Source organism: Schistocerca serialis, chromosome 1 (assembly GCF_023864345.2).
Source record: "Schistocerca serialis cubense isolate TAMUIC-IGC-003099 chromosome 1, iqSchSeri2.2, whole genome shotgun sequence".
In the NCBI taxonomy this organism is placed as follows: Eukaryota; Metazoa; Arthropoda; class Insecta; order Orthoptera; family Acrididae; genus Schistocerca; species Schistocerca serialis.
The window spans coordinates 798332618-798359021 of record NC_064638.1 but is presented as its reverse complement, the minus strand read 5'-3'; the positions used below and the strand labels follow the sequence as shown (position 1 = coordinate 798359021).

Genomic DNA, 26404 nt, shown 5'->3' with positions numbered 1-26404 from the left:
ATTATGTTCCCTAAAAGTAGGATATATCAGTGCCCTGAAGACTCTGTATTAATCACATTCCATTGCACTTCAGAAGGTGAAACGCATCAACTCAGTGCCCATTGTACAGACGATCCCTCTCTCCGAGCGAACCGAAGCCCAGCTTAAAGATGATAGGCGGTTCCTTTAACAATGCCGCGCCTGATGAGTTCCTTCTTCTCCGACTGATTCCCTTCTTCATCTTTGACGGACTGCCGCTGTAGGAACGTTCATTCCCAACATAAGGAAAAAGACGATGCTTTTGATCCGGGGACTTCCAATGCGTTAAGAAAAAGGCAATGAACAAGGAAAGATTAAAATACATTTTTGTTGCTCTTTGGGTGACTGTAGCGATCCCAGTGGCCACAGATTCGGATTTACTGCTTCTAACTGCGTGCTGTGTGCTCTGGTACACGGTATTCGGTTTACACAGTCGGTCTCGTGCTATCCTTAAGTATATGGAGGCGTTCACCCACAAACCACCTGCCAAGGCTAGAGACCTTGAGGCCGCATAGGGGCCACAAATTTCCTGTTACATTTTGCACAGTCTGCTTCAAGAGGTTACACTACAGATAAGCTGTGAGTTTGTAATTAAAAACTTCGTTTGACTATAGAGTTATATTTTGACTACTATTTGCCGCTTTTTCTGTCTGAAGTAATTTAGAAATATAATTATATGATAAGAACTCAACTGAATATACAGTTCCAGAGTAAGACATATCAGTACTTTGACAGAGATCACAGAAAAACACAAAACTTTTAAATTTACCTATTGGGTGGTGACTAAGTGTGGAAAGATAATTTGAGGACGTAAATATCCCAGAAAACTGTTTATGGCAATACATTTCAATTACTAATTAGGAATTTATTTGAAATCAGCACTGAAAGATATAGTAAGCACATAGTTTATTTTCATAGCGAAGACATTCAGTCTGCAATATAGTCGTATTAAAGTTTAGGTTGTTGCGCCACACCTTCACCAGGGCGACGAACTGTTATTCAGTCGAGCAGCAGGACGATGTCACAGAGCAGAAAGTGGTCCTCAGCTTGAAGTCCAGGAAGCACTAAGGGAGAAGGTGTGTGCACAGTGCAAGAGCGCTCTTTCAGGGCACTGACAAAGTGCAAGACACCAGCCAGCAACTCTGAAAGCCGACGCTGAGAAATCTTTCACAGTTTCTGCAACTAACAAGAAAACTACGATATATGAGGTCATCTCCACCCAACGGCAACGGCCAGTTGCTCCAGCCCCAGCAAGCATACACACTGACGGCAAAAAATCGCAACACCAAACAATAATTATTTCAGAATAATGAAAATTTGGGAATACATTTGTCTAGGTAATGTATTTAAGTGATTAACATTGCAAGATCACAGCTTAATGTGACCATGAGATGAGCCATTGAAAATATGAAATGTTGGTACATTAGTAACCGGCGTAACCGACATAATGTTGAATGCAAGCATGTAAACGTGCATGCATTGTGTTGTGCAGGTGCCGAATGTCAGCTTGTGGGATGGAATTCCATGCCTGTCGCACTTGGTCGGTCAATACAGGGACGCTTAATGCCGGATATGGAAGACGCTGGAGTTATCGACCGATGATGTCCCATATGTACTTTATGTAGGTGAGCGTCATCCAGTTGGGAAACACGCTGTGGAATGCTGTTCATGAATGTCAGCACAACGGGTTGAATCACCACACTGACTTAAAGATTTATTGTCAGGGTGCGTGGTATAGCCACCAGAATGCTCTTGCTATCATACAACGTGGCACCCTAGATCATAATTTCAGATATAGGTCCAGTGTGTGTAGCACACAGGCAGGTTGGCTGTAGGCCTTCAACTGGTCACTTTTCTAACCAACACACGACCGTCACTGGTACCGATTCAGAACCAACTTTCATCAGAAAACATAACAGACCCCCACCCTCCCCTCCAATGAGCTCTGGCTTGACACCATTGAAGTCGCGCAAGTGGTGGTGGTTTGAGGTCAGTGGGATGTATGCTACAGGGTGTCTAGCTCGGAACTATCCTTGAAGAAGCCGATTTGTAACATTTCGTTGTCATTGTGGTGTCAGCTGCTGTTAAAACTGCTGCTGCAGAAACAGAACGACGATCTTCCTTTCGGTAGTGCCTCGTGGCAGTCCAGAGCCAGGTCTTCTTGCGAGAGTACATTCGCTTGACCAACGCTGAGAGCAATCACGTACAGTGGCTGCATTCCTACCAAGTCGTTCTGAATTACAGCAGAAGCAACACACAGCTTCTCTTATCTCTATTACACGACCCCGTTCAAAATCAATGTGGTTTGGATAATTGTATATTTGTCGCCTTAAAGGCAATCTTGACTAACATCAGTTCACCACGTCCAATCTCAAAGGTAATTAAAGCTCACGACCATTACAGTGTGTATTTACAGCAAACCTGATTTGCGTGCTGATAGTGGCGTTACTAGGGCACGTCGGGCGAGAAATTTGTATCGACATCATCTTTCATATGTAGAAACACGCCTACCAACTTTCGTTTGTGTCGACAACTCCTTCTTGGTGCTGTGATTTTTTTGTCAGTGTGTATCTGCCCCTCCCCCCCCTCCAGGTTACCATTCTCACTAGTTCGCTATGTCCAGCAGCACCCAGGTGCGTATGGTAGGATGTGCGGTGCTTCTATGCTAGCTGTTGACTATAACATGGAGATCTTTTGCAACACATGATGATGCAGCCATTTGCCATCAACGGACCTTTGGCGCCAGTAGCTGCAGCCTCTCGCCTGAGGTGAATTCTACATGTGGTCAGCTTGGAGCCTCTGCTCTGCTGAATCACCTGTTGGATCATTACCCATGTGGGCCGTGAGTTCGAGCATGTGACAAAGTGCCGGCAAGTTGCACACTGTTGCTGACCATCAGCTGGGGTGGACACATGCCATCATCTTTGGTCTTGCCAGACACCATGGTTTAAATAAAATATATCCCAGCGTATTGTCAATGTAGCCACGAAGAAGCCGAGCCAGCACTGACACAGGCAAGCTGCGAACCTGCGACCATGTACGTCACTCAGGCCAACAACCAGTTCTCTGGCTATGCCTCTAACCTTGTAATTGACATGAGTAAAGGATTTTCATCATCATCATTATCATCATCATTTAAGACTGATTATGCCTTTCAGCGTCTGGAGCAGAGTCCCCCTTATAAAATTCCTCCATGATCCCCTATTCCGTGCAAACATTGGTGCCTCTTCTGATGTTAACCCTTTTACTTCAAAATCTTTCTTAACCGAATCCAGGTACCTTCTCCTTGGTCTTCCACGACTCCTCCTACCCTCTAATGCTGAACCCATGAGTCTCTTGGGTAACCTTGCTTCTCCCATGCGTGTAACATGACCCCCCCCCCCCCCCCATCTAAGCCAGTTTGCCCTGACTGCTACATCTATAAAGTTCATTCCCAGTTTTTCTTTGATTTCCTCATTGTGGACACCCTCCTGCCATTGTTCCAATCTACTAGTACCTGAAATTATCCTATCTACTTTCATATCCGTAACCTCAACCTTATTGATAAGGTAACCTGAATCCACCCAGCTTTCGCTCCCATACAACAAAGTTGGTCGAAAGACTGAATGGTGCACAGATAATTTAGTCTTGGTACTGACTTCCTTCTTGCAGAAGAGAGTAGATCGTAGCTGAGCGCTCACTGCATTAGCTTTGCTACACCTCGCTTCCAGTTCTTTCACTATGTTGCCATCCTGTGAGAATATGCATCCTAAGTACTTGAAACCGTCCACCTGTTCTAACTTTGTTCCTCCTATTTGGCACTCAATCGGTTTATATCTCTTTCCCACTGACATTACTTTCGTTTTGAAGATGCTAATCTTCATACCATATCCTTACATTTCTGATCTAGCTCTGAAATATTACTTTGCAAATTTTCAGTCGAATCTGCCATCACAACTAAGTCATCCGCATATGCATGACTGCTTATTTTGTGTTCACATATCTTAATCTCATTCAGCCAGTCTATTGTTTTCAACATATGAGCCATAAATAATATGAAAAACAGTGGAGACAGGTTGCAGCCTTGTCTTACCCCTGAAACTACTCTGAACCATGAACTCAATTTACCGTCAACTCTAACTGCTGCCTGACTATCAATGTAAAGACCTTTAATTGCTTGCAAAAGTTTGCCTCCTATTCCATAATCTCGTAGAACAGACAATAACTTTCTCCTAGGAACCCGGTCATACGCCTTTCTAGATCTATAAAGCATAGATACAATTCCCTGTTCCACTCGTAACACCTCTCTATTATTTGCCGTAACCTAAAGATTTGGTCCTGACAACCTCTAAGAGGCCTAAACCCACACTGATTTTCATCCAATTTGTCCTCAACTAATACTCGCACTTCCCTTTCAACCATACCTGAGAAGATTTTACCCACAACTCTGATTAAAGAGATACCTCTTAGTTGTTACAATCTTTTCTGTTTCCATGTTTCAAGATTGGTGCGATTACTGCTTTCGTCCAGTCTGATGGAACCTGTCCCGTCTCCCACGCCATTTCAATTATCCTGTGTAGCCATTTAAGACCTGAGATTCCACTGTATTTGATGAGTTCCGACTTAATTTCATCCACCCCAGCCGCTTTATTGCACTGCGATCTATTGACCATTTTATCCACTTCTTCAAATGTGATCCTATTTCCATCATCATTCCTATCCCATTGTACATCGAAATCTGAAACATTACTGATCGTATTTTCACCTACATTGAGCAACTCTTCAAAATATTCCCTCCATCTGCCCAAGGCATCAACAGGATTCACCAGCAGTTTACCTGACCTGTTCAAAATACTTGTCATTTCCTTCTCACCTCCCTTTCGAAGATGCTAATTACACTCCAGAATGGTTTTCCAGCAGCTTGACCCAAAGTCTCCAACCTGTTTCCAAAGTCTTCCCAAGATTTCTTCTTGGATGCTGCAATTATCTGTTTGGCTTTGTTTCTTTCTGCAACATAACTTTCTCTGTCTACCTGAGTTCTAGTATGTAGCCATTTTTGACACGCCTTTTTTTTCCTTTTACAGGCTGCCTTGACTGTTATTCCACCAAGCTGTTTCCTTCATCCTACCTTTACACACTACTGTTCCAAGACATTCTTTAGCCACTTCTCGTACTGTGTTCCTGTACCTTGGCCATTCCTTTTCCAATGGCTGTAGTTGACTACATTCAACTAACTGGTACCTTTCTGAGATCACTGTTATGTACTTGTGCCTGTTTTTCTTATCCTGAAGTTTCTCCACTCTTATCCTCCTACATATGGACCTGACCTCCTGCACTTTCGGCCTCACAATACCAATTTCACTGCAGATTAAATAGTGATCAGTGTCATCAAAGAATCCCCTGAATACACGTATGTCCCTCACAGCCTTCCTGAATTCCTGATCTGTTATTATATAGTCAATGACAGATCTGGTTCCCTTGCCTTCCCAGGTATACCGCTGAATGTTCTTATGTTTAAAAAAGGAGTTTGTGATTACTAAGCCCATACTGGCACAGAAATCCAAGAGTTGTTTCCCGCTCCTGTTGGCCTCCATATCCTCTCCAAATTTACCAATAAAGGATTTTATAATCAGAAATACTTTACTGGTGTTCCTCGCATTATTCCAGTGACCACTGCAGCTGCAATCCACTACCAGGTGGGGGCAAGGCTGATTTGCCATCGGCTGATAGAACAGTCGCTCTACGATCATCTCTCGATCTCTACACTTTGGTGTGAGAAGAGTTTCAATGCCAACGTCTGCCATTCGTAGAGAGTACGCTCCAACCTCAAAGTCACTGACAGCTCCGGCTAGCAGCTTCGACAGAACAAGTGTGGTAAGTGAACTAGTTATTTTGCCGGTCTCTTCCTTTCCTATGCACGAATATGATAGTGAGAACTGATGGCCATTAAAATCTGTAAATGCAGTTTGTGAAAGCTGAAGGATCTGCGGATTTGTTTCAGGTCAGTGGTAATACTAGAGAAGTCTGTTTACACCCAGTGAGATGCTAGCTGTGTAATTTGTCAGACCACGAGTTCCCTTGTACTTAAAGAGTGCCTGTGACATGTAATACGTGCTGATAGTATGAGCGTAAGCCACATCGGTGTTCAGAGTTAAGATGGCTAACAATTCTTCTGAAGAACTGACAGCACTTCCTGTTATTATATTTGAGTGCCAGTAGTGCCTATTCATATTCTCTTGTATGTCCTCTGGTGTACTGTATTTTTTGGTGGGTACAGCTTCCAGAAATGCCAGGCTCACAGACACGGGAGACGGTGACTGAGGGAGCCATTGATTTTTTGGTGAAACAGGTGACATAGTTGAGTGAGCATAATGATGATTTGCAAAGTGAGTAGATACTTCCATGACAGGTGATAGTCGTATGCATCAAAAGTCAGAGAATATGAGGGAAACCACAGCATCATCCAGTGTAACTACACCTTTATTGGATTCAACTGCGGCTAGTCTGATTACACCTTTCTCAGGCAAGGCAGTGGAGGATCTGTCAGCATTCATAGATAATTTGGAAGCTGCTGCAGGTCTGGGCAGCTGGACAGACAGAGTAGGTTACATTTCCAGGCTGCATACCTTCCTTTTCTGCATCCTTCCCTATCCCCCATCTTGCCCCCCCCCCTCCCCTCACCACTGGCTCTTTCCTTCCCTTTCTCCCACTCTGGGAGTATGGTTTGTGCCTACGTCCAGAGACGGACGCTCGTAAATGTAACGCATTCTTCGCTTTCTCTGCTTGTATGTCTTCATCCTTCCTTTGTCCTTCTCTTTTCCTTACCTCTTCTCTTTACACTTTGCTCCGCTGCGGCGTTTGAGACCTCTCTTCTTTCCTTTCCCCTTCTTTGTTTTTCCCTTTCTCTTTCTTCCTCCCTGTGCGTGTCTGAAGGCCGATCCACGCATTTTTGTGCGTAGCCGGTGAAGGGGTAACGCGTGATTCCCCGCCCCAGGTAGACAGGTAGGACACGTACGTACCCCCTGGTAACAGCCAGGCCCAGGGAGGAGTGATTACCCGAGCTGATACCTTCTGAAAGTGCCAATTGGTCCCTCTGTCCGTTTGTCGGGAGGTGTGACCTGAGGTGTGAACAATCACCTAAGGCGGGAGTGCCCTCAGAGAGGGCCCCGACAAAGAGGAGCGCGCCATTGGAGACACCGGTAATCATGGGGGATTATTCCGCAATGGTTTCCTCACCTTCCACTGTGTATGCTCAGAAGCGTGTTCACTCAGTCTCAGCCACAGACAGTTCTTCCATCATTGCCACAGTTCCTTGTTGTTTCTCGGTCTGACGAAGGTCACGACTTCTCCACGGTCAACCCTTTCATTATTCAGAAAGGTGTCGACACAATTGCAGGTCCTGTAAAGTCTTGTTCCAGATTACGGAATGGCACCTTGTTGTTAGAAACAGTCAGTGCCCTCCAGGCACAAAAATTGCTGCGTACTTCACTGCTCCACACCTTCCCTGTCCGGGTTGAAGCGCACCGCACTGTAAATTCCTCGCGTGGAGTCGTTTATACACGCTCCCTCGATGGATTGTCTGACGAAGAAATTCAGCACTACCTGTCTGACCAGGGCGTAACGGCTGTTCATAGAGTTATGAAAAGGGTTGACACGAACATCATTCCCACCCGCACTGTCTTCTTGACATTTGACAAAGTTCAACTCCCATCGAAAATCAAAGCAGGCTATGAGATAATTTCCGTTCGCCCTTACGTCCCAAACCCTACGTGTTGCTATCGGTGTCAGCGGTTCAATCACACCAGCCAGTCCTGTTCCAATCCCGCCAAATGTGTTACGTGTGGCAAGGATGCCCATGATGGTGCTTGTCCACCTCCATCCCCTCGCTACATCAACTGTATGGGTGACCACGCTGCTTCCTCTCGAGATTGCCCCGTTTTTAAAGACGAAAAGCTCATCCAGGAAATAAGAGTCAAGGAAAAGGTGTCGATCTTTGCTGCTCGAAAATTATTCGCCAGTCGACAGCCCACCGTGCCTCAGACAGGAAAATACAGCACTGTCCTTGCTTCTCCTCGGCCAACAAAGGAGGCGGCCACGCAGACTTGCGACCTCACCTTTAGTGCCTCGGTCGTCAGATCGGCCAGCGCAAAGATCGCCCGTTCAACCTCACCACTTTCGCCTGCCCACTCTATGGCTCACCCTTCATCGGGTTCTGCTAAATCTCGAGCCCAAAAGTCAGACACCAAGACTTCGAACAAAGAGCATACTCGTGAAGATTTTTGCGTACCCCAACTTCACAACCATCGGTTCCTCCTTCATCTAATCATATTGTTTCCAAGAAGGCTACTAAGAAACCCAGTTCATTTCCTTCTCCGCCAAGGCGTGTCCCATCTACAGCACCACCTGGCGGAAATCGCCCTCGGCCGTCTTCTGTGTCGCAGAGGCGCACTGCTGGCGGCCGATCAACCGGCCGATCGCTGGTGGCAGGAGCTGCTCCTGAACAACCTATGGATCAGGATCTTCTGCCTTCGGCTGAATGCCATTCCATGCTGTCGGTTGCAAGCTCTGAGCAGTCGTTGAGTCGACGGCAACCTTGGTCACATTCCTCCATTTTCTGTTCACCCTATGTCCATTATCCACTGGACTATCAGCGGCATTCGAGCCAATCGGGATGAATTGTCGATCCTCTTACGATCCTACTCGCCGGTCATCTTCTGTCTTCAGGAAACAAAGCTGTGTCCCCATGACCGCTTTGTTCTCTCCCATTTTTAGTCTGTCCGATTTGATCTCCCCTCTGTTGAAGGCACTCCAGCCCATGGAGGACTCATGATTCTTCTCCATGATACTCTCCATTATCACCCAATCCACTTAAACACTTCCTTCCAAGCTGTCGCTGTCCGTCTTTCCCTTTCTGGATATACCTTTTCTCTTTGTACTGTATACATTCCATCGTCCACACCAATGGCATGAGCTGATCTCCTTCATCTTCTTGGTCAACTTCCACCCCCCTATTTGCTGGTTGGGGACTTCAATGCCCACCACCCGCTTTGGGGATCACCACATCCTTGTCCACGTGGCTCACTATTGCTAGACGTCTTCCACCAAGCGGATCTAGTTTGCCTCAACACTGGGGTCCCTACTTTTTTGTCTGCTTCCACTACAAATTTCTCTCATTTGGACCTTTCTGTCGTTACTGTTCCGCTAGCTCGGCGCTTCGAATGGTTCGCCTTTGATGATACACACTCGAGTGACCACTTTCCATGTGTCCTTAGACTGCAGCCTCATCTGCCGTATATGCGCCCGCGACGCTGGAAGTTTGCCCAAGCCGATTGGACACTTTTTTCGTCTCTAGCGACATTTGATGACCGTCACTTTCCCAGCGTCGACGATGAGGTCACACATATTACCAACGTTATTCTTACAGCTGCGGAACGTTCAATACCACGCACCTCCGAATTCCCCGGCGCCCCCCAGTTCCTTGGTGGAACGAGGCGTGCCGTAACGCAATACGTGAGCGGCGACGTGCTCTTCACGTTTTCCGCCACCATCCTACTTTGGCCAACTGTATCCGCTATAAGCAGTTCCGTGCGCGATGCCGTCGCGTCATCCGCGATAGCAAGAAGGCAAGCTGGAAATTCTTTATTAGCTCATTTAACGCCTTCACTCCCTCCTCGGAAGTTTGGAGTCGGCTTCGACGGTTATCAGGCTCGCCTAGCTTCTCCCAGGTCTCTGGGCTCACTGTCACGCATGATGCATTAGTGGACCCCGTCGCAATTTCTCACTCATTGGGTCAGCACTTTGCTGAGATTTCGAGCTCATCAAATTACCCACCAGCGTTTCTCCCGAAGAAACGTGCAGCGGAAGTGCGACCTCTTGCTTTCTCCTCTCAAAATCGCGAAAGCTACAATACTGTTTTCTCCATGCGGGAACTCCAACATGCACTCTCTTCTTCTCGCTCCTCCGCCCCAGGACCGGATGGTATCCACATCCAAATGTTGCTGCATTTATCGACCCATAGTCTGTGTTACCTCCTTCGCCTTTATAATCGAATTTGGACCGACAGTACTTTTCCCAGACGATGGCGGGTAGCTATCGTCGTTCCTGTTCCGAAGCCTGGAAAGGACAAACATCTCCCCTCTAGCTATCGCCCCGTTTCTCTCACGAGTAGTGTATGTAAGGTTTTGGAGCGTATGGTGAATTGCCGTTTAGCTTGGTGGCTGGAGTCCCGCAGTCTTTTAACACCTGCCCAATGCGGATTCCGAAAGCATCGTTCTGCAGTTGACCATCTTGTTTCTCTCTCCACTTATATCATGAACAATTTTCTCCGGAAACGCCAAACAGTAGCAATATTTTTTGATCTGGAGAGAGCATACGATACCTGTTGGAGGACAGGCATCCTCCGCACACTGTTCTCTTGGGGCTTTCGAGGTCGGCTGCCCCTTTTCCTTCGCGAATTTATGGCAGAGCGCACATTTAGAGTGCGGGTGAACACTACTCTCTCCCGTACTTTCTCCCAAGAAAACGGGGTACTCCAGGGCTCCGTGCTGAGTGTTGTACTGTTTGCCATTGCCATAAATCCAATTATGGATTGTCTCCTTCCTGATGTCTCGGGCTCCCTCTTTGTGGACGATTTTGCGATCTACTACAGCTCTCAACGGACCAGCCTTCTTGAACGACGTCTACAAGGATGTATCGATCGCCTCCACTCTTGGAGCATCGAAACCGGCTTCCGTTTTTCTCCCAGTAAGACCGTTTGTGTTAATTTTTGGCGACGTAAGGAGTTTCTTCCATTTCTTCCACCCTCCTTACATCTAGGTCCTGTCAACCTTCCGTTTTCCGACGTCGCTAAATTCTTGGGTCATATGTTTGACAGAAAACTGTGCTGGTCCTCCCACGTTTCCTATCTTTGGGCTCGCTGTCTGCGATCCCTCAACACCCTCCGTGTCCTGAATGGTACCTCCTGGGGAGCGGACCGAGTGGTCCTTCTCCGCCTCTATCGCGCCGTAGTGCGCTCGAAATTGGACTATGGAAGCATAGTCTACCCCTCTGCTCGGCCGTCTATTCTTCGGCGTCTCGACTCTATTCACCACCGTGGATTACGATTAGTGTCTGGAGCTGTTTACACCAGCCCTGTGGAAAGCCTTTATGCTGAGACTGCTGAACCTCCGCTGTCCAATGGGCGAGTAGTCCTTCTGAGTCGTTATGCTAGCCACCTGTCTTCCATGCCTGCTAATCCAGCCCATGACTTTTTTTTCGACGCCTCCTTTTATGTAGGGTATGCAGGCCGCCCCTCCTCCCTACTACCACCGGGAGTCCGCTTCCGTCAACTGCTCCATTCTCTTTCCTTCCGCTTTCCTAAAACCTACTTGACAACTTGGGGTACAGCACCGCCTGGCTCCGTCCCCGGATCTGCCTGCTCCGTGACCTATGTCAATTTCCTAAGGATGGTACCCCTTCACTTGTTTATCGTCGGGCATTTGCTGCTCTATGTGCACAAATGAAGGAAGCCACATTTATTTACACTGATGGCTCGAAAACATCGTTAGGTGTAGGGAGTGCCTATATTGTTGGCGACACCCCAAATCAATTTCGGCTTCCCGACCAGTGTTCGGTTTATACTGCGGAGCTTTACGCTGTTCTCCAGGCTGTCCACTACATCCGCCGCCATCAGCGGATTCAGTATGTTATCTGCTCAGATTCTCTCAGCTGTCTCCTCAGTCTCCAAGCTCTTTACCCTGTCCACCCTCTGGTCCACCGGATTCAGGACTGTCTGCGCTTGCTCCACCTGGGGGGGGGGGGGGGGGGGCGTCTCGGTGGCGTTCCTCTGGCTCCAGGGACACGTTGGTGTCTATGGAAATGAGGCGGCCGATATAGCGGCCAAGGCTGCAGTCTCTCTTCTTCGGCCAGCTATTCAATCGATTCCCTTCGCCGATCTACGGAGCGTTTTATGTCGTCGTCTCGTTCTTTTATGGCGCGCACATTGGTCGACACTTCCCCATAATAAATAGCGGGACGTGAAAGCTCTTCCTTGTGCTTGGACCTCTTCCTCCCGAACGCGTCGTCCGGAGGAGGTAATTTTAACTAGACTCCGGATAGGGCACTGTCTTTTTAGCCATCGACATCTTTTAAGCGGCGATCCTCCCCCACTCTGTCCCCACTGCCCTCAGCTGTGGACGGTAAGACACCTTTTAATTGAGTGCCCCTATTTTACTCCGTTACGCGCCCGTCTACAGCTGTCGCCTGATCCATCGTCAATTTTAGCAGATGACACGCGCTCGGCCGATCGCGTTCTCGCGTTTATTAGTGCCAGTGAAATGACGTCAGTCTTTTTGAAGCTTTTTCTGGGGACAACCAACCTCTTTCTGTAGTGGATTTTTAAGCCTTCCTTCTGCTTTTAGTTTCTCCAATTTTTTGAGTTTCGTTCCCATTGCTGCTGGTTTCCATTTTCGGTTTTTTACTGTTTCCTAAGTCACGGACCGGGCGCTAATGACCATAGCAGTTTTGCGTCAAAAAAAAAAAAAAAAAAAAAAAAAAAGTAGGTTACAAACGTCGAAATTACGCTTAGTGAGTGAGGCGGAAACGTAATGTACATAAGGTATAATAAGAAGCTGAATAAAGCACATACATTTGAGCAGCTCAAGAAAGGGCTCGTTCAGCGCTGTTTTTTTTCCACGGGAGTACAATATTATAGATATGGGTTTGTAGGTCACATTATGAACCCGTGCCGCCAGCCACAATGCCGTGAGTGCAGAGTGGTAAATTCGCCCATGAAATATGAGGAATTATCCAAGAGAAATGATTTTAAGTTATATTTGAAATTTGCTTTGCTACCTATCGGACATTTTATGTTATTGGAAAAATGATTAAAGATTTTCGTTGCCGCATATTGAACTCCTTTCTGAAGAGTAACCATCTATAATAACGGGTAACAAAAGTAATTTTTCCCACTAGTGTTGTAATTGTGAACCTCGCTGTTCTCAAATTTTGATGAATTATTCATGACGAACTTCATTAGCGAATATCTCTATTGTAGTGGCGTAGTTGAAATTCTTAGCTCCTTGAAGAAGTGTCTACATGGCGACTACGGGTAAACACCACATATTATTGTTACTGCTCGCTTATGTGCAATCAGTTCTTTATGTAAGATTACAAGCTTTCGTGGTCGTTGTCACTTGACTTAAAATTTTGTGGGTTGTTAGGCTGCGTCATATTTCCTTCTAAAATAATCGATGTTTCGACCCGTCTGCTTGGATCTTCTTCATGATGTTGCTAGAACACTGTCCTAGCAATAGTTAGGTCGCGTCATATTTCCTCCTAAAATAATCGACATTTCGACCCCTCTGCTAGGATCTTCTTCAGGATATTGCTAGTAAACTGTTCTAGCAATAGTGGACACCGTAACATCCTAAAGAAGATCCCAGCAGTGTGGAGGAAACGTCGATTATTTTCGTAGGAAATATGACGCGGCCTAACAACCCAGAAGATTTTAACTTTAATTGGTACTATAAATGGAGGATTACCCAAGAAAATTATTCCGTAATATATAATTAAATGGAAATTTGCAAAATACGTCAGTAGGTTAATTCATTTGTTTCCAAGATGAGCGATTATACAAAGAGGAAACGTAATTGAACTTAGTCGACTGAGAAGCTCCACAATACACTTCTTTCACATCAAGTTCTCATCAAGATGTACACCCAAAAGTCTATAGCATTCCACCCTATTTACTGACTCCTGCTCATTTGCTACATCAATTGTTGGTATGACTCTATTTGTTATACAGAACTGAATATAGTGTTTTTTCAAAATTTAAGGAGAATCATTTTTCTGATATGTTGTTGTTGTGATCTTCAGTCCTGAGACTGGTTTGATGCAGCTCTCCATGCTACTCTATCCTGTGCAAGCTTTTTCATCTCCCAGTACCTACTGCAACCTACATCCTTCTGAATCTGCTTTGTGTATTCATCTCTTGGTCTCCCTCTACGATTTTTACCCTCCACGCTGCCCTCCAATACTAAATTGGTGATCCCTTGATGCCTCAGAACATGTCCTACCAGCCGATCCCTTCTTCTGGTCAAGTTGTGCCACAAACTTCTCTTCTCCCCAATCCTATTCAATACTTCCTCATTAGTTATGTGATCTACCCATTTAATCTTCAGCCTTCTTCTGTAGCACCACATTTCGAAAGCTTCTATTCTCTTCTTGTCCAAACTATTTATCGTCCATGTTTCACTTCCATACATGGCTACACTCCATACGAATACTTTCAGAAATGACTTCCTGACACTTAAATCAATACTGGATGTTAACAAATTTCTCTTCTTCAGAAACGCTTTCCTTGCCATTGCCAGCCTACATTTTATATCCTCTCTACTTCGACCATCATCAGTTATTTTGCTCCCCAAATAGCAAAACTCCTTTACTACTTTAAGTGCCTCATTTCCTAATCTAATTCCCTCAGCATCACCCGACTTAATTAGACTACATTCCATTATCCTTGTTTTGCTTTTGTTGATGTTCATCTTATATCCTCCTTTCAAGACACCGTCCATCCCGTTCAACTGCTCTTCCAAGTCCCCTGCCGTCTCTGACAGAATTACAATGTCATCGGCGAACCTCAAAGTTTTTATTTCTTCTCCATGAATTTTAATACCTACTCCGAATTTTTCTTTTGTTTCCTTTACTGCTTGCTCAATATACAGATTGAACAACATCGGGGAGAGGCTACAACCCTGTCTTACTCCCTTCCCAACCACTGCTTCCCTTTCATGTCCCTCGACTCTTATAACTGCCATCTGGTTTCTGTACAAATAGTAAATAGCCTTTCGCTCCCTGTATTTTACCCCTGCCACCTTTAGAATTTGAAAGAGAGTATTCCAGTCAACATTGTCAAAAGCTTTCTCTAAGTCTACAAATGCTAGAAACGTAGGTTTGCCTTTCCTTAATCTTTCTTCTAAGATAAGTCGTAAGGTCAGTATTGCCTCACGTGTTCCAGTGTTTCTACGGAATCCAAACTGATCTTCCCCGAGGTTGGCTTCTACTAGTTTTTCCATTCGTCTGTAAAGAATTCGTGTTAGTATTTTGCAGCTGTGACTTATTAAGCTGATAGTTCGGTAATTTTCACATCTGTCAACACCTGCTTTCTTTGGGATTGGAATTATTATATTCTTCTTGAAGTCTGAGGGTATTTCGCCTATTTCATACATCTTGCTCAACAGATGGTAGAGTTTTGTCAGGACTGGCTCTCCCACGGCCGTCAGAAGTTCCAATGGAATATTGTCTACTCCGGGGGCCTTGTTTCGACTCAGGTCTTTCAGTGCTCTATCAAACTCTTCACGCAGTATCATATCTCCCATTTCATCTTCATCTACATCCTCTTCCATTTCCATAATATTGTCCTCAAGTACATCGCCCTTGTATAGACCCTCTATATACTCCTTCCACCTTTCTGCTTTCCCTTCTTTGCTTAGAACTGGGTTTCCATCTGAGCTCTTGATATTCATACAAGTCGTTCTCTTATCTCCAAATGTCTCTTTAATTTTCCTGTAGGCGGTATCTATCTTACCCCTAGTGAGATAGGCCTCTACATCCTTACATTTGTCCTCTAGCCATCCCTGCTTAGCCATTTTGCACTTCCTGTCGATCTCATTTTTGAGACGTTTGTATTCCTTTTTGCCTGTTTCACTTACTGCATTTTTATATTTTCTCCTTTCATCAATTAAATTCAGTATTTCTTCTGTTACCCAAGGATTTCTACTAGCCCTCGTCTTTTTACCTACTTGATCCTCTGCTGCCTTCACTACTTCATCCCTCAAAGCTACCCATTCTCCTTCCACTGTATTTATTTCCCCCATTCCTGTCAATTGCTCCCTTATGCTCTCCCTGAATCTCTGTACAACCTCTGATTCTTTTAGTTTATCCAGGTCCCATCTCCTTAAATTCCCACCTTTTTGCAGTTTCTTCAGTTTTAATCTACAGGTCATAACCAATAGATTGTGGTCAGAGTCCACATCTGCCCCTGGAAATGTCTTACAATTTAAAACCTGGTTCCTAAATCTCTGTCTTACCATTATATAATCTATCTGATACCTTTTAGTATCTCCAGGGTTCTTCCATGTATACAACCTTCTTTCATGATTCTTAAACCAAGTGTTAGTTATGATTATGTTGTGCTCTGTGCAAAATTCTACCAGGCGGCTTCCTCTTTCATTTCTGTCCCCCAATCCATATTCACCTACTATGTTTCCTTCTCTCCCTTTTCCTACACTCGAATTCCAGTCACCCATGACTATTAAATTTTCGTCTCCCTTCACAATCTGAATAATTTCTTTTATTTCATCATACATTTCTTCAATTTCTTCGTCATCTGCAGAGCTAGTTGGCATATAAACTTGTAGTACTGTAGTAGGTGTGGGCTTCGTATCTATCTTGGCCACAATAATGCGTTCACTATGCTGTTTGTAGTAGCTTACCCGCATTCCTATTTTCCTATTCATTATTAAACCTACTCCTGCATTACCCCTATTTGATTTTGTGTTTATAACCCTGTAGTCACCTGACCAGAAGTCTTGTTCCTCCTGCCACCGAACTTCACTAATTCCCACTATATCTAACTTCAACCTATCCATTTCCCTTTTTAAATTTTCTAACCTACCTGCCCGATTAAGAGATCTGACATTCCACGCTCCGATTTTTCTGATAACCACTTTATAATTATTTGAAAAATATCATTTACACTCTCTTCTTTTTCTTCCTCTCTGATGGGTGTAATTATATCATTAATGTCATCTGGACGAACTACAGATTCTGCTTGTTTAATGTCAAGCGGAAGGTCATTCGCGTATATAAGGAATAGGAACAGATCCAAAATTGAACCCTGTGGGACTTCCTTTGCATTTTATCCCCAGTCACTAAAATTTGCTACTCTTAAAACGTTGTTTGAATTATTCAATCCAACTGATTGCACCCTGTTTTTTAAGTATGATTCAAATGGGCTGTGTGTAAAGTCATTGGTTCCATAAAACTTAAGTCTTTCTAAGCGAGTGACACAATCTACACAATCAAACACTTTGGTAAGATCACAAAAAATACCAACTGGTTATATTTTATTATCTTAGGCTTGTACTGTTTGATGAGTGAATGTGTAGATACCATTCTCAATCGAATAAAGAGCAAATAAATAATCATCACAAAGAATTCACTGGGACATTGTTCCTGCTGGGAGAAGAGATGATACACTGTCATAAGGTTCTCTACCGTGAGGGTAGAACCAAATAACGAGTACTCCGCGGCGGGCCACGGCATGCCAAACTTCGCGTGTGCGGCCTGCAGGCATGCCAAGGCTTGGCTTTGCTCGGTCCTTCTAGGAAGTACCCAGAAAAGCAAGACATTTCATGTAGCATTGCGGTGCGGCATTTTTCGATCGGCACAACAATTCTCACAATCGTGGTGTCAGCACTGTCTACCCCTTGCTATTTGTTCTTGATACCAAAGTCCTTCACAGATTCAATGGCTGTTTCCGCAAAAAGAGGATATCTAGCAATCTATAATCCCAATCCATTAAAATAAATACGAATTACAGAAGAGAGTAATGAGAATCCTCAGTTCGCATAAGCGATGGGTGCTACTTATTTGCTGTCAGACGACATTACACTACCATGCAGAGAGAATTAACCATTTAGACGACAATGAAAGAACAAACAATAACAACGATGGATAGACTCGATTCGTTGTTCTGTACATCAAGAAGTATTTGGTGCTAAATTTTCGGTCAATGAGCAGTTGAAAAAATTGGTTCTACGAATAGCAAAATTCCTGAAGTCGTACCCATTATTCCATAGTCAGTTGCAACAGTTTTCAGTGGAAATGAAGTAAGAGTATAGAGACTTCATATATTACTGCAAAGTATATTGTTTTCGAGGGCACGCCAGGAACGATTTTTCGATTTAAAACTCGCTGTTGTTCAATTTATGAAAGAAAAATCAATGCAGGAACGAAAATTAGAGTATCCGGAATGAATTGCAGACTTCGCATTTTAAGCGGACTTGAGTGCTCACTGCCCACAGCAAAACATTGCACAGTAACTTCTTTGTGATTTGATGGCGATGCACTAAAAAAGAAAATCGCGTTGTAGAACAGACACAGTTCCCTAATTTCACTGGAGTTAAAGAAAGCACGAGGTTTGGAGAATTCATTGTGGCCTTGCAAGAATTAAAAGGATAGTTTAACAAATGTTCTGAAGACGGTGTCAGTCCTACATCTCTTTTAGAGCTGCTTACGAGACTGTTTACCGTTTCAACTGAAAGTGCCCTGTGCATTTGCAATCGTAACTGATGGAACTGCAAGGAATTCCAGCTTCAATGACAAGTCTTTTTACGTCAAAACTGTCCAGGACGTCTACATTGCTGTCCTCAGGTAGATTTTCCATGTTTCTATAATGAGTATGCAAAAGTGTTGCAATATTTCGATCAACATAGTTACGTGAAAGACATATTTTCGATTATGAAACTAAAAAGCTATGATTATGTGGCAACTTGAGTGCGAAACTCTGTGAAGTTGTCTGCGGCTCTCTGTATGCCTACAATTTGTACCAAATAAAAATTATTTTATGTTTTCAGTGTGTCAAAGATAATGAGAGATGTGAAATATAAAACCAAGTCTCATTCAGTGTGACTGTGCTGTCATTTTAATCTGGTGCGTTCACTGTTTTCGCCTTTTCCCCCTCCCCGCGCTCAGGCAGTGTGATGTGGTGATGAAATGTGAAGCAAGGCTGAGTGCCTTGGCACTCAGGCCTGGGGCTGGCTCGTGAGCTGAAATCTTGGCCACCCTTGGTGTGCAGACGAAATGTGAAGCAAGGCTGAGCGCCTTGGCACTTGGGCCTGGGGAAATCTTGGCCATCCTCGATGTACAGAATCATTAAGGCTTATTAGTTCATTGACAGAGTACTGATATGCACAGAGAAATTACTTTTGGTAAGATTGGGTACCGACCTACCGAGTAATACTTTGTGTTTAGTAGCAGCGTTTGGAAAGAATGACGAATTTGGTACATTGCGTCGTTATATACATAGGAGCATGACGTGTGTGCATGAAGTGAATAGAGATTATATGGTTCTGGATAGTATGGATGATTTTGGCGTCAATGAGATTGTTTCAGCAAAGAAGTTATGAGTTGCCAGTCTGGAAGTGCTGGATGAGAACGATTTTGATAAGTCAAATGTGAACCTGTGCCATAAACACACTGTCAATACGTCTGCAATACGCTAGGAAGCACAGCATTTGAAAGGAGAAGATAAGCTAGCTATGGAGAAACTTTTCACAGATTTCTTCAGTCCTAGTGGACCATTGCTAGTGAAATCCACTACGCTACACAAAATCCTGATGGAGGAAAAATCTCTGGTCTTGGAAACAGTGTAGAATACCTCACCATTTGAAACCGATAGCGGAGGTGTTTATGAATCAGTAGTTGAATAATAGCGTTACTAAAGAGAATAATAGACCCTGTGGAGCACCAGATGTCGTTTTGCCTAAAAAAATCGTTGGGCGTGACGAAGAAATAGTTTCTGTCACGACTACCATTATTTAAATGCAAATAAAGCGAACGAAACTGATTGACGAGGAGGAACAACAGAAAGAATCGACACTCTTCCAGACACGAAGCATCATTATAAGTTAGCTGGGATGTTTTCTAACGCCTGAAAGGAAACAACTGATAATATTTTTCCTGTGTAATTTGAACAAGATCTGTGTTGGGTGCAACGCCAAAATTGAAAACGCCCCAGTCAGTATTTACCGGGTTCTCCAGTTGCTTATGGTAAAGGTCGTTCTATCTGGAAGCAAGAAAACTGTCCTCTTTCTTTAGTACAGTAGATCTGTGTCCCATCACCTAGCCCTTACTTCTTGTGCATATTACTGAACCAGTTGATTATCAGTTTTGAAGATCCCACGTGAGGATATTCATCAGCTACACTCATAACTGTACCCATACACTCGGTTTCTACATCACGGCAAACTCTCTCACAGTGGCATGCGATTAAAAAACCAAGTTACTCTCAATATTTGCCACTCATTTCACGCAAGCTGGACCGTGCCCCGTTTTTTCGTTTTTTCTTTTCCCATAACTCAAATGAGAGGTACATTAGACGTATTTTGAAACAGCAACGGCTGTTACGAAATCCGATTTATTTCTGAAGGTAATACCAGAAAATATGTTCCAATAGCCAATCTTAACTTGGTCCCTTCTTAAATGATATAAATCACAAAACTTCTTGTTATTTGCTGACTGACTGCATGATCACATTTCATTTGGACACACATAAAATCGATTCTGTTTTCGTTGATTCATCCAGCATGCCATCATGAACACTGAGAAATCAGCAACTAAATTCTCTTGCAATCTTAACTACGTCGATGTTACACGATTATAGTGTAACAGTACCAAAAGTCGTTGGGATATCTGACAAGTAATAGAAACGCGTTTGGCTCAAGGCAACATTTTCAAGTACGTTGGTAGCACTTGACCATCTCCGTAAATAGATTGGTAACACCTATGGCTATCAGGGTAAGCTATAGTAAAAGTTTTACCTAACGCTACCACTAAGTTGATTTTTTTCCTCAACTTACATGTCTGTTTACAAAAATAAAGGTACAAGTAAGTATCTAGCAATCAGGAAAGAATTAACTGGACATAAAGTAAGTCACTTAGGCTTAGGTGAAGCATTTCGATTTTCCTGTTAATGTATTGTTGAGTTACACTAAAGCGCCAAAGAAACTGATGTAGGCATGCGTATTCAAATACAGAGATACGTAAACAGACCGAATACGGCGCTGCGGTGGGCAACGCCTATATAAGACAACAAGTGTCTTGCGCAGTTGTTAGATCGATTTCTACTGCTACAGTGTCAGGTTATCAAAATTTAAGTGAGTTTGAACGTGGTGCTATAGTTGGCGCACGAGCGACGAGACACTGCATCTCGGAGGTAGCGATGAAGTGGGGTTTTCCCGTACCACTATTTCACGAGTGTACCGTGAATATCCGGGATCCGGTAAAACAACAAATCTCCCACAGCACTGCGACCAGAAAAAGATCGGGCAAGAACGGGACCAACGACGACCGAAGAGAATCGTTCAACGTGACAACTGCGACCGTTCCATAAACGGCTGCATAGTTCAGTGCTGGGCCATCAAGAAGTGTCAGCGTGCGAACCATTCAATGAAACATCATCGATATGGGCTTTAGGAACCGAAGGCCCACTCGTGTATTCTTGCTGTCTGCACGAGACAAAGCTTCATGCCTCGCCTGAGCCAGTGTACACCGACATTGGTCTGTTGATGACTAGAAACATGTTACCTGGTCGGACAAGCCTCGTTTCAAATTGTATCGAGCGGATGGGCGTGTTCGGATATGGAGACAACCTCATGTCAGAAGGGAACTGTTCAAGCTGGTGGAGGCTATGTATGTAATGGTGTGGGGCGCATGGAGTTGGAATGATATGGGAGCCCTGACACATTTAGATACGACTCTGACAAGTGAAACTTACGTAAGCACCCTGTCTGATTATCTGCATCCATTCATGTCCATTGTGCGTTCCGACGGACTTGGGCAATTCCAGCAGGATAATGGGACACCTCACACGTCCAAAGTGGCTCCGGAATACTGTTCCGAGTTTAAACAATTCCGCTGGCCACCAAACTCCCCAGGCATGGGCATTATTGAGCATATCTGGGATGCCTTGCAACATGCTCTCCAGAAGAGATTATTGGATTTATGGACAGCCCTGCAGGATTCATTGTGTCATTTCCCTCCAGCACTACTTCAGACATTATTCGAGTCCGTTCCACGTCGTGTTGCGCCACTTCTGTGAGCTCGCAGGAGCCCTAGACGATATTTGATAGATGTACCAGTTTCTTTGGCTCTTCAGTGTATTTCATCATTGATAATGTACTGCCTGAAAAAGTTAAGAAGCCCTCAGAACGGGAAATGAAATGGAACTTCACAGGTTGAGAGGGTACATGCTGCTATTTCAGTGATTTCATAATCGAGTGAAATTTCCAAAGAACGCCACAGTATAAGTAGTCCACTTATCAGAATGACGTTGGCCTGGACGTATGTCCCGATTTGGTTGGGAATGGTGTCATGAAGCCGTTGTATTCTGCCCTGACGCGAGCTGGCCCACAAATGTTGCAACTGGTTCTTGATATCCAGGATACTGGCAATGGTACTAAGTTGACGTCCAGTCTGGCCCTACACATGGAATCTGGGATTCTTACTGGCCACGAGAGTACCCAAACATCGTATAGTCAGTTCATAGAGATACGTGACATTTGTGGACGAGCACTGTTCTGTTGAAAAATGGCCTCGATAGTGTCGCGTGAGAGGTAGCACAAGAGGACTTAAATGTCCGTGAATTACTATTGAGTCTTTAGAATTCCCTTCATCACTACCAGCCGTGGCCTGAAGTAACACTCCATGACGCTGGGATTGCCACAGCTGTGCCTCTCCAAAACATTTTAAGACTAGGACCTCTCCGTAGGTTGCTTCCGTACTCTCCAATGATGATCATCTGGGGTAGTGGAGAAACACAAGTTACCGTTGCGTTCGATACGACTTCATTCATCAGAAGTTCATCTTTCCCAGTCACGGCACACACCAAACACACTCGTTTGTGTTATGCTGTTAACTGCAACCCATGCATAGGATATTAATTCCTTGGTCGAGCTGCTGCTAATCTCCGACCAATGGTGCAGGATGACCCAGGATGTTGCGTGGGGTCCATTACTTGTTCTCAGATGGAAAGTGCAGACGTGAAGCGGTTCTGATGTCCTTGGTGCACAATCCTCCCATGTGAAAGCAAACGTGGTCTACTGGAACTTTGACGACGAGCATACCTGAGCTCACGCTTCAATGCAGTCCACCATCGGGCCACTATCACATCAGAATTCTTCAGAAATCCGGATACTGCACGATTTGTTCATCCGTGAAAATGGAGACCTACAATGCGGCTCCTTCAAACTCTGCCAGGTGATGATAACGCCTAAACGAGTAAGCTGTATCTCCGTGACCTTCACAGTAAACACTCAACTTCTGACGCTGTCCACACCTCCTATTCACCCAACTACACCTTACCCGTCGACTGTGTGTACATGTACGAAATTACATCAAACCATGTCTTGGGTGCTTCGTTTTTTTCGTCAGGCAGTATAAATTGGAACCTGTCATATAAGTTTAAGAAACCGATACTCTCAGATCATTTTAAGAAACTTCACGTTTAAGTAATTAGTTATGTAAACAGGAGCAATTGATGTAGAAAGTTTTGTTATGTATTTATACAAATCTAAGCACGAGATTAATGATCTCCAGAATAATTCATATTTTTTACTCACGTGTTGCGTACCTGGGGTGTTTTCTGACCCCATTGCTAAAATTTCAAGTTATTGTTCTACGAGCCATGATGTAATCAAAACTATTTTACCCAGTTATAATAAAACGTCCATAAAAAGCATATCTGGAGGATGAGAAGTCTACATCCACATAAAAACTGTTTCTTTGTAGTTAAATCTTTGGTCCGAAAAAGACCCCGACAATTTGTGACTGTTGTAGGTCACATTTGGTTAGTATTATGTACGTCACATATCGAAAGAGTGCAACAGGTTACATTCGTTGATTTTACGCTTTTCTGCCTGTTATTAAACAGTGTAAGTATTTCCTTTTAACATAATATCTGGCAAAGATATTCCGTAAAATAATGTTAGCAATTAATTTTAGACACTACTTTTATTACTACGTGATATCTGTCTAGTTAAATACTTTATTTCAATGGACAGCATTTTTGTCTTTGAAATGTATCATATTTAGGGTATCATTATTATGCACTCACGAGAACGATGCACGTGTTTCACCACATTATATACCCTCATTGATTCTTTTTTGATTGGCGAATAATTAATTAATTCTTTATCTTTCTGGATAGACATTCTAACATGAAAGGTTTAATGCAAAGCACGAATAAACCAACTTACTAACACAGATCTATCCTTTCATTACCACTTACATTGACAGCCTCCCACGTCTCCCCTCTCCTCATCTCACTGCTTCTAGGCAGACCAAAGGTGACAGTGGTCATTATTTGACAATCTAAGGAGACACTAAATGCTTAGGAGAATGATCGTATATCTTCACAGTATGATATGACATTTTCCGACTAGAGAGAGCTATAAGCAGTCGTTCTTCCTGCTCTCCATATTTCAGATAGACACCAAGAAACAGCATGATGCAGTAGAATAAAAATGATGTCCTCCTCACTGTGCCCGGCGACAGCGACTCCGTCAGTCTTCTCTGTCCTTGTTGTGGTAGGCTCGGATGTGGCTCGCGAATCCGAATTTCGCTTTGAATATCCTGTTTCATGAAGCACAGTGAAGTTGACCAGCAGAGTTGTAAGTATACGTGTAGACAGGCTTGAGCTGAGATTTTCGGATCTTTCTTTTAGCATCCAGGTTCATTAGACGCTTTTGCTCGAATTGTTCGATGATCTTATGTACAGTTGATCGCCACACCGATCGGCGCAATGCTAGCTCCTCCCAACGGTTGCTTGGAACGCCACAGGCTGCAAGGTGGCGTTTAATGGTGTCTTTATATCGCAGGTGTTGACCACCTTTCCTCCTCTTCCCGCACGAGAGCTGCGAGTAGAACACCGCTTTAGGTAGCCTACTGTCATCCATGCGTACTATGTGACCACTCCATCTCAGTTGATGTTTCATTATTAAAGCTTCAATACCAGCCAGTTTCACGAGGCGCAAAATCTCCGTGTTTGGGACACGGTCTTCCCATTTGATGCGCAGAATTGATCTCAGACATCGAAGATGAAATTTATCTAGCTTCTTAATGTCAGCTTTGTAACAGCACTAGGTTTCCGAGGCATAGAGTAAGGTGGATAATACTACTGCTTTGTAGACTGCAATTTTTGTTTGTAGTTTGAGATCATGTGATTTCCATACTCGGTCATTAAGCTTACCGAAGGCTGAGGCTGCGCTGGCTATACGCGCTGCGATTTCCGTTGTCAGGCTGTTGTCACTTCTAATTTGGCTTCCCAGGTATTTGAAATTTGACACATTTTGCAAGGGTTTGTTATTTATCTCAATACTGGAGTCATCTGCATTAAGACCTCTAAGTGGCTGTTTGAGAACTTGCGTCTTAGTGATGCTAATGGCTAAGCCAAATCTTCTGCAGGAGGCATTTAGCAGATTTATGTAAGTCTGAAGAGTTTCGCAAGAATTAGCCATCATGCATACATCATCCGCGTAGAGAATCTCTAAGATGGATAGTTTGGTTACGCGACTTTTTGTTCTGAGGCGAGAGATGTTGAAGACACTTTTGTCTGTCCTTGTGTCGAGACTAATTTGATTACTACAGGCTTTGGTCGCGTCTCTCATAATAACTGCGAAGTAAAGTGAGAAGAGTGTGGGAGCCAGAACACAGCCTTGTTTTACACCACATGTCACGGGAAACTGTTCTGAGATCTTGTCCTCATGGCGGATTTTTGCCATCATGTTTTCATGAAACTGCCGAATCAAACTGACAATTTTGTCAGGGCACCCAGTTTTCTTTAGTATGATCCAGAGAGCTTCCCGTGGGACACGATCAATACCCTTTACATGTCAGTGATTTGTAGAGTAAAATTCGTAATTTACATCTTTCATTCCCTACTCGGGAAACTGGGCAGTCAAACATCCCGATAACCAGTTCTTAATTTTCGAAAGTTTGGAAGGCGGTCTGCAGTTCCGGCATTGGTGCGATGATCGTGGGAAGCCTTCTGGAAACCTTGATCGGAACCGATGGATTTGGTTCATTTTCAGTTTATCTTCTGTAGCAAAGATGCTACTGCCCCAGATAAACATAGGAAAAATCGTGTGTGTGTGTGTGTGTGTGTGTGTGTGTGTGTGTGTGTGTGATGGTCCGAGCTGTAGATATCGTAATTGGAATGTGAGTGTACGCAGAGAAGACGCCTGCTGCGGTAACAACAAAATGGAGATTGCTGATTTTCAATAAAAGAAACCTCCTGCAAAAGGAGACAGTTCCAGAGGAGAGTACTCACTAGCGGCGAATGCACAGCAGACGACGGTGAGGGCGACGGCCAGGAGCAGCTGGAGGCGCATGGTGCCTTGTGGTGGGTTGCGTTGCGTTCCTGTGCGGTTGCAGCGAGCGGCGAACTAAGCAACGGCTGGAGCAGCAGACGGGTGCGGCCGGCGCGTTATCAGCACAGCCGTCCTATCAGACATCTGGCCGTCTCGGCGATCAAATATTTCACCGTGCACCGTGTCTGAGAATTAGTACATTCCGTCTGCCAGACGTTCGCACACATCTCACGGCATTCATTTCTGGACTCGAGCAACACCTGAACTTATGCAATATG

The 26404-nt window shown here is 44.3% G+C and overlaps 1 protein-coding gene across 1 annotated transcript in view; it reads right to left on the bottom strand.

Annotated features, from left to right (window-relative positions):
• The window catches only part of LOC126434484 (tenascin-like), a 172203-nt gene extending 146027 nt beyond the window's left edge, over positions 1-26176 (bottom strand). The window contains exon 1 of the mRNA XM_050090456.1: positions 26087-26176. Within this exon, the coding sequence (XP_049946413.1) occupies positions 26087-26147 (61 nt within the window). The 5' untranslated portion in view covers positions 26148-26176. The remainder of the gene's footprint in view (positions 1-26086) is intronic.
• Between the last annotated feature and the right edge of the window lie 228 nt (positions 26177-26404).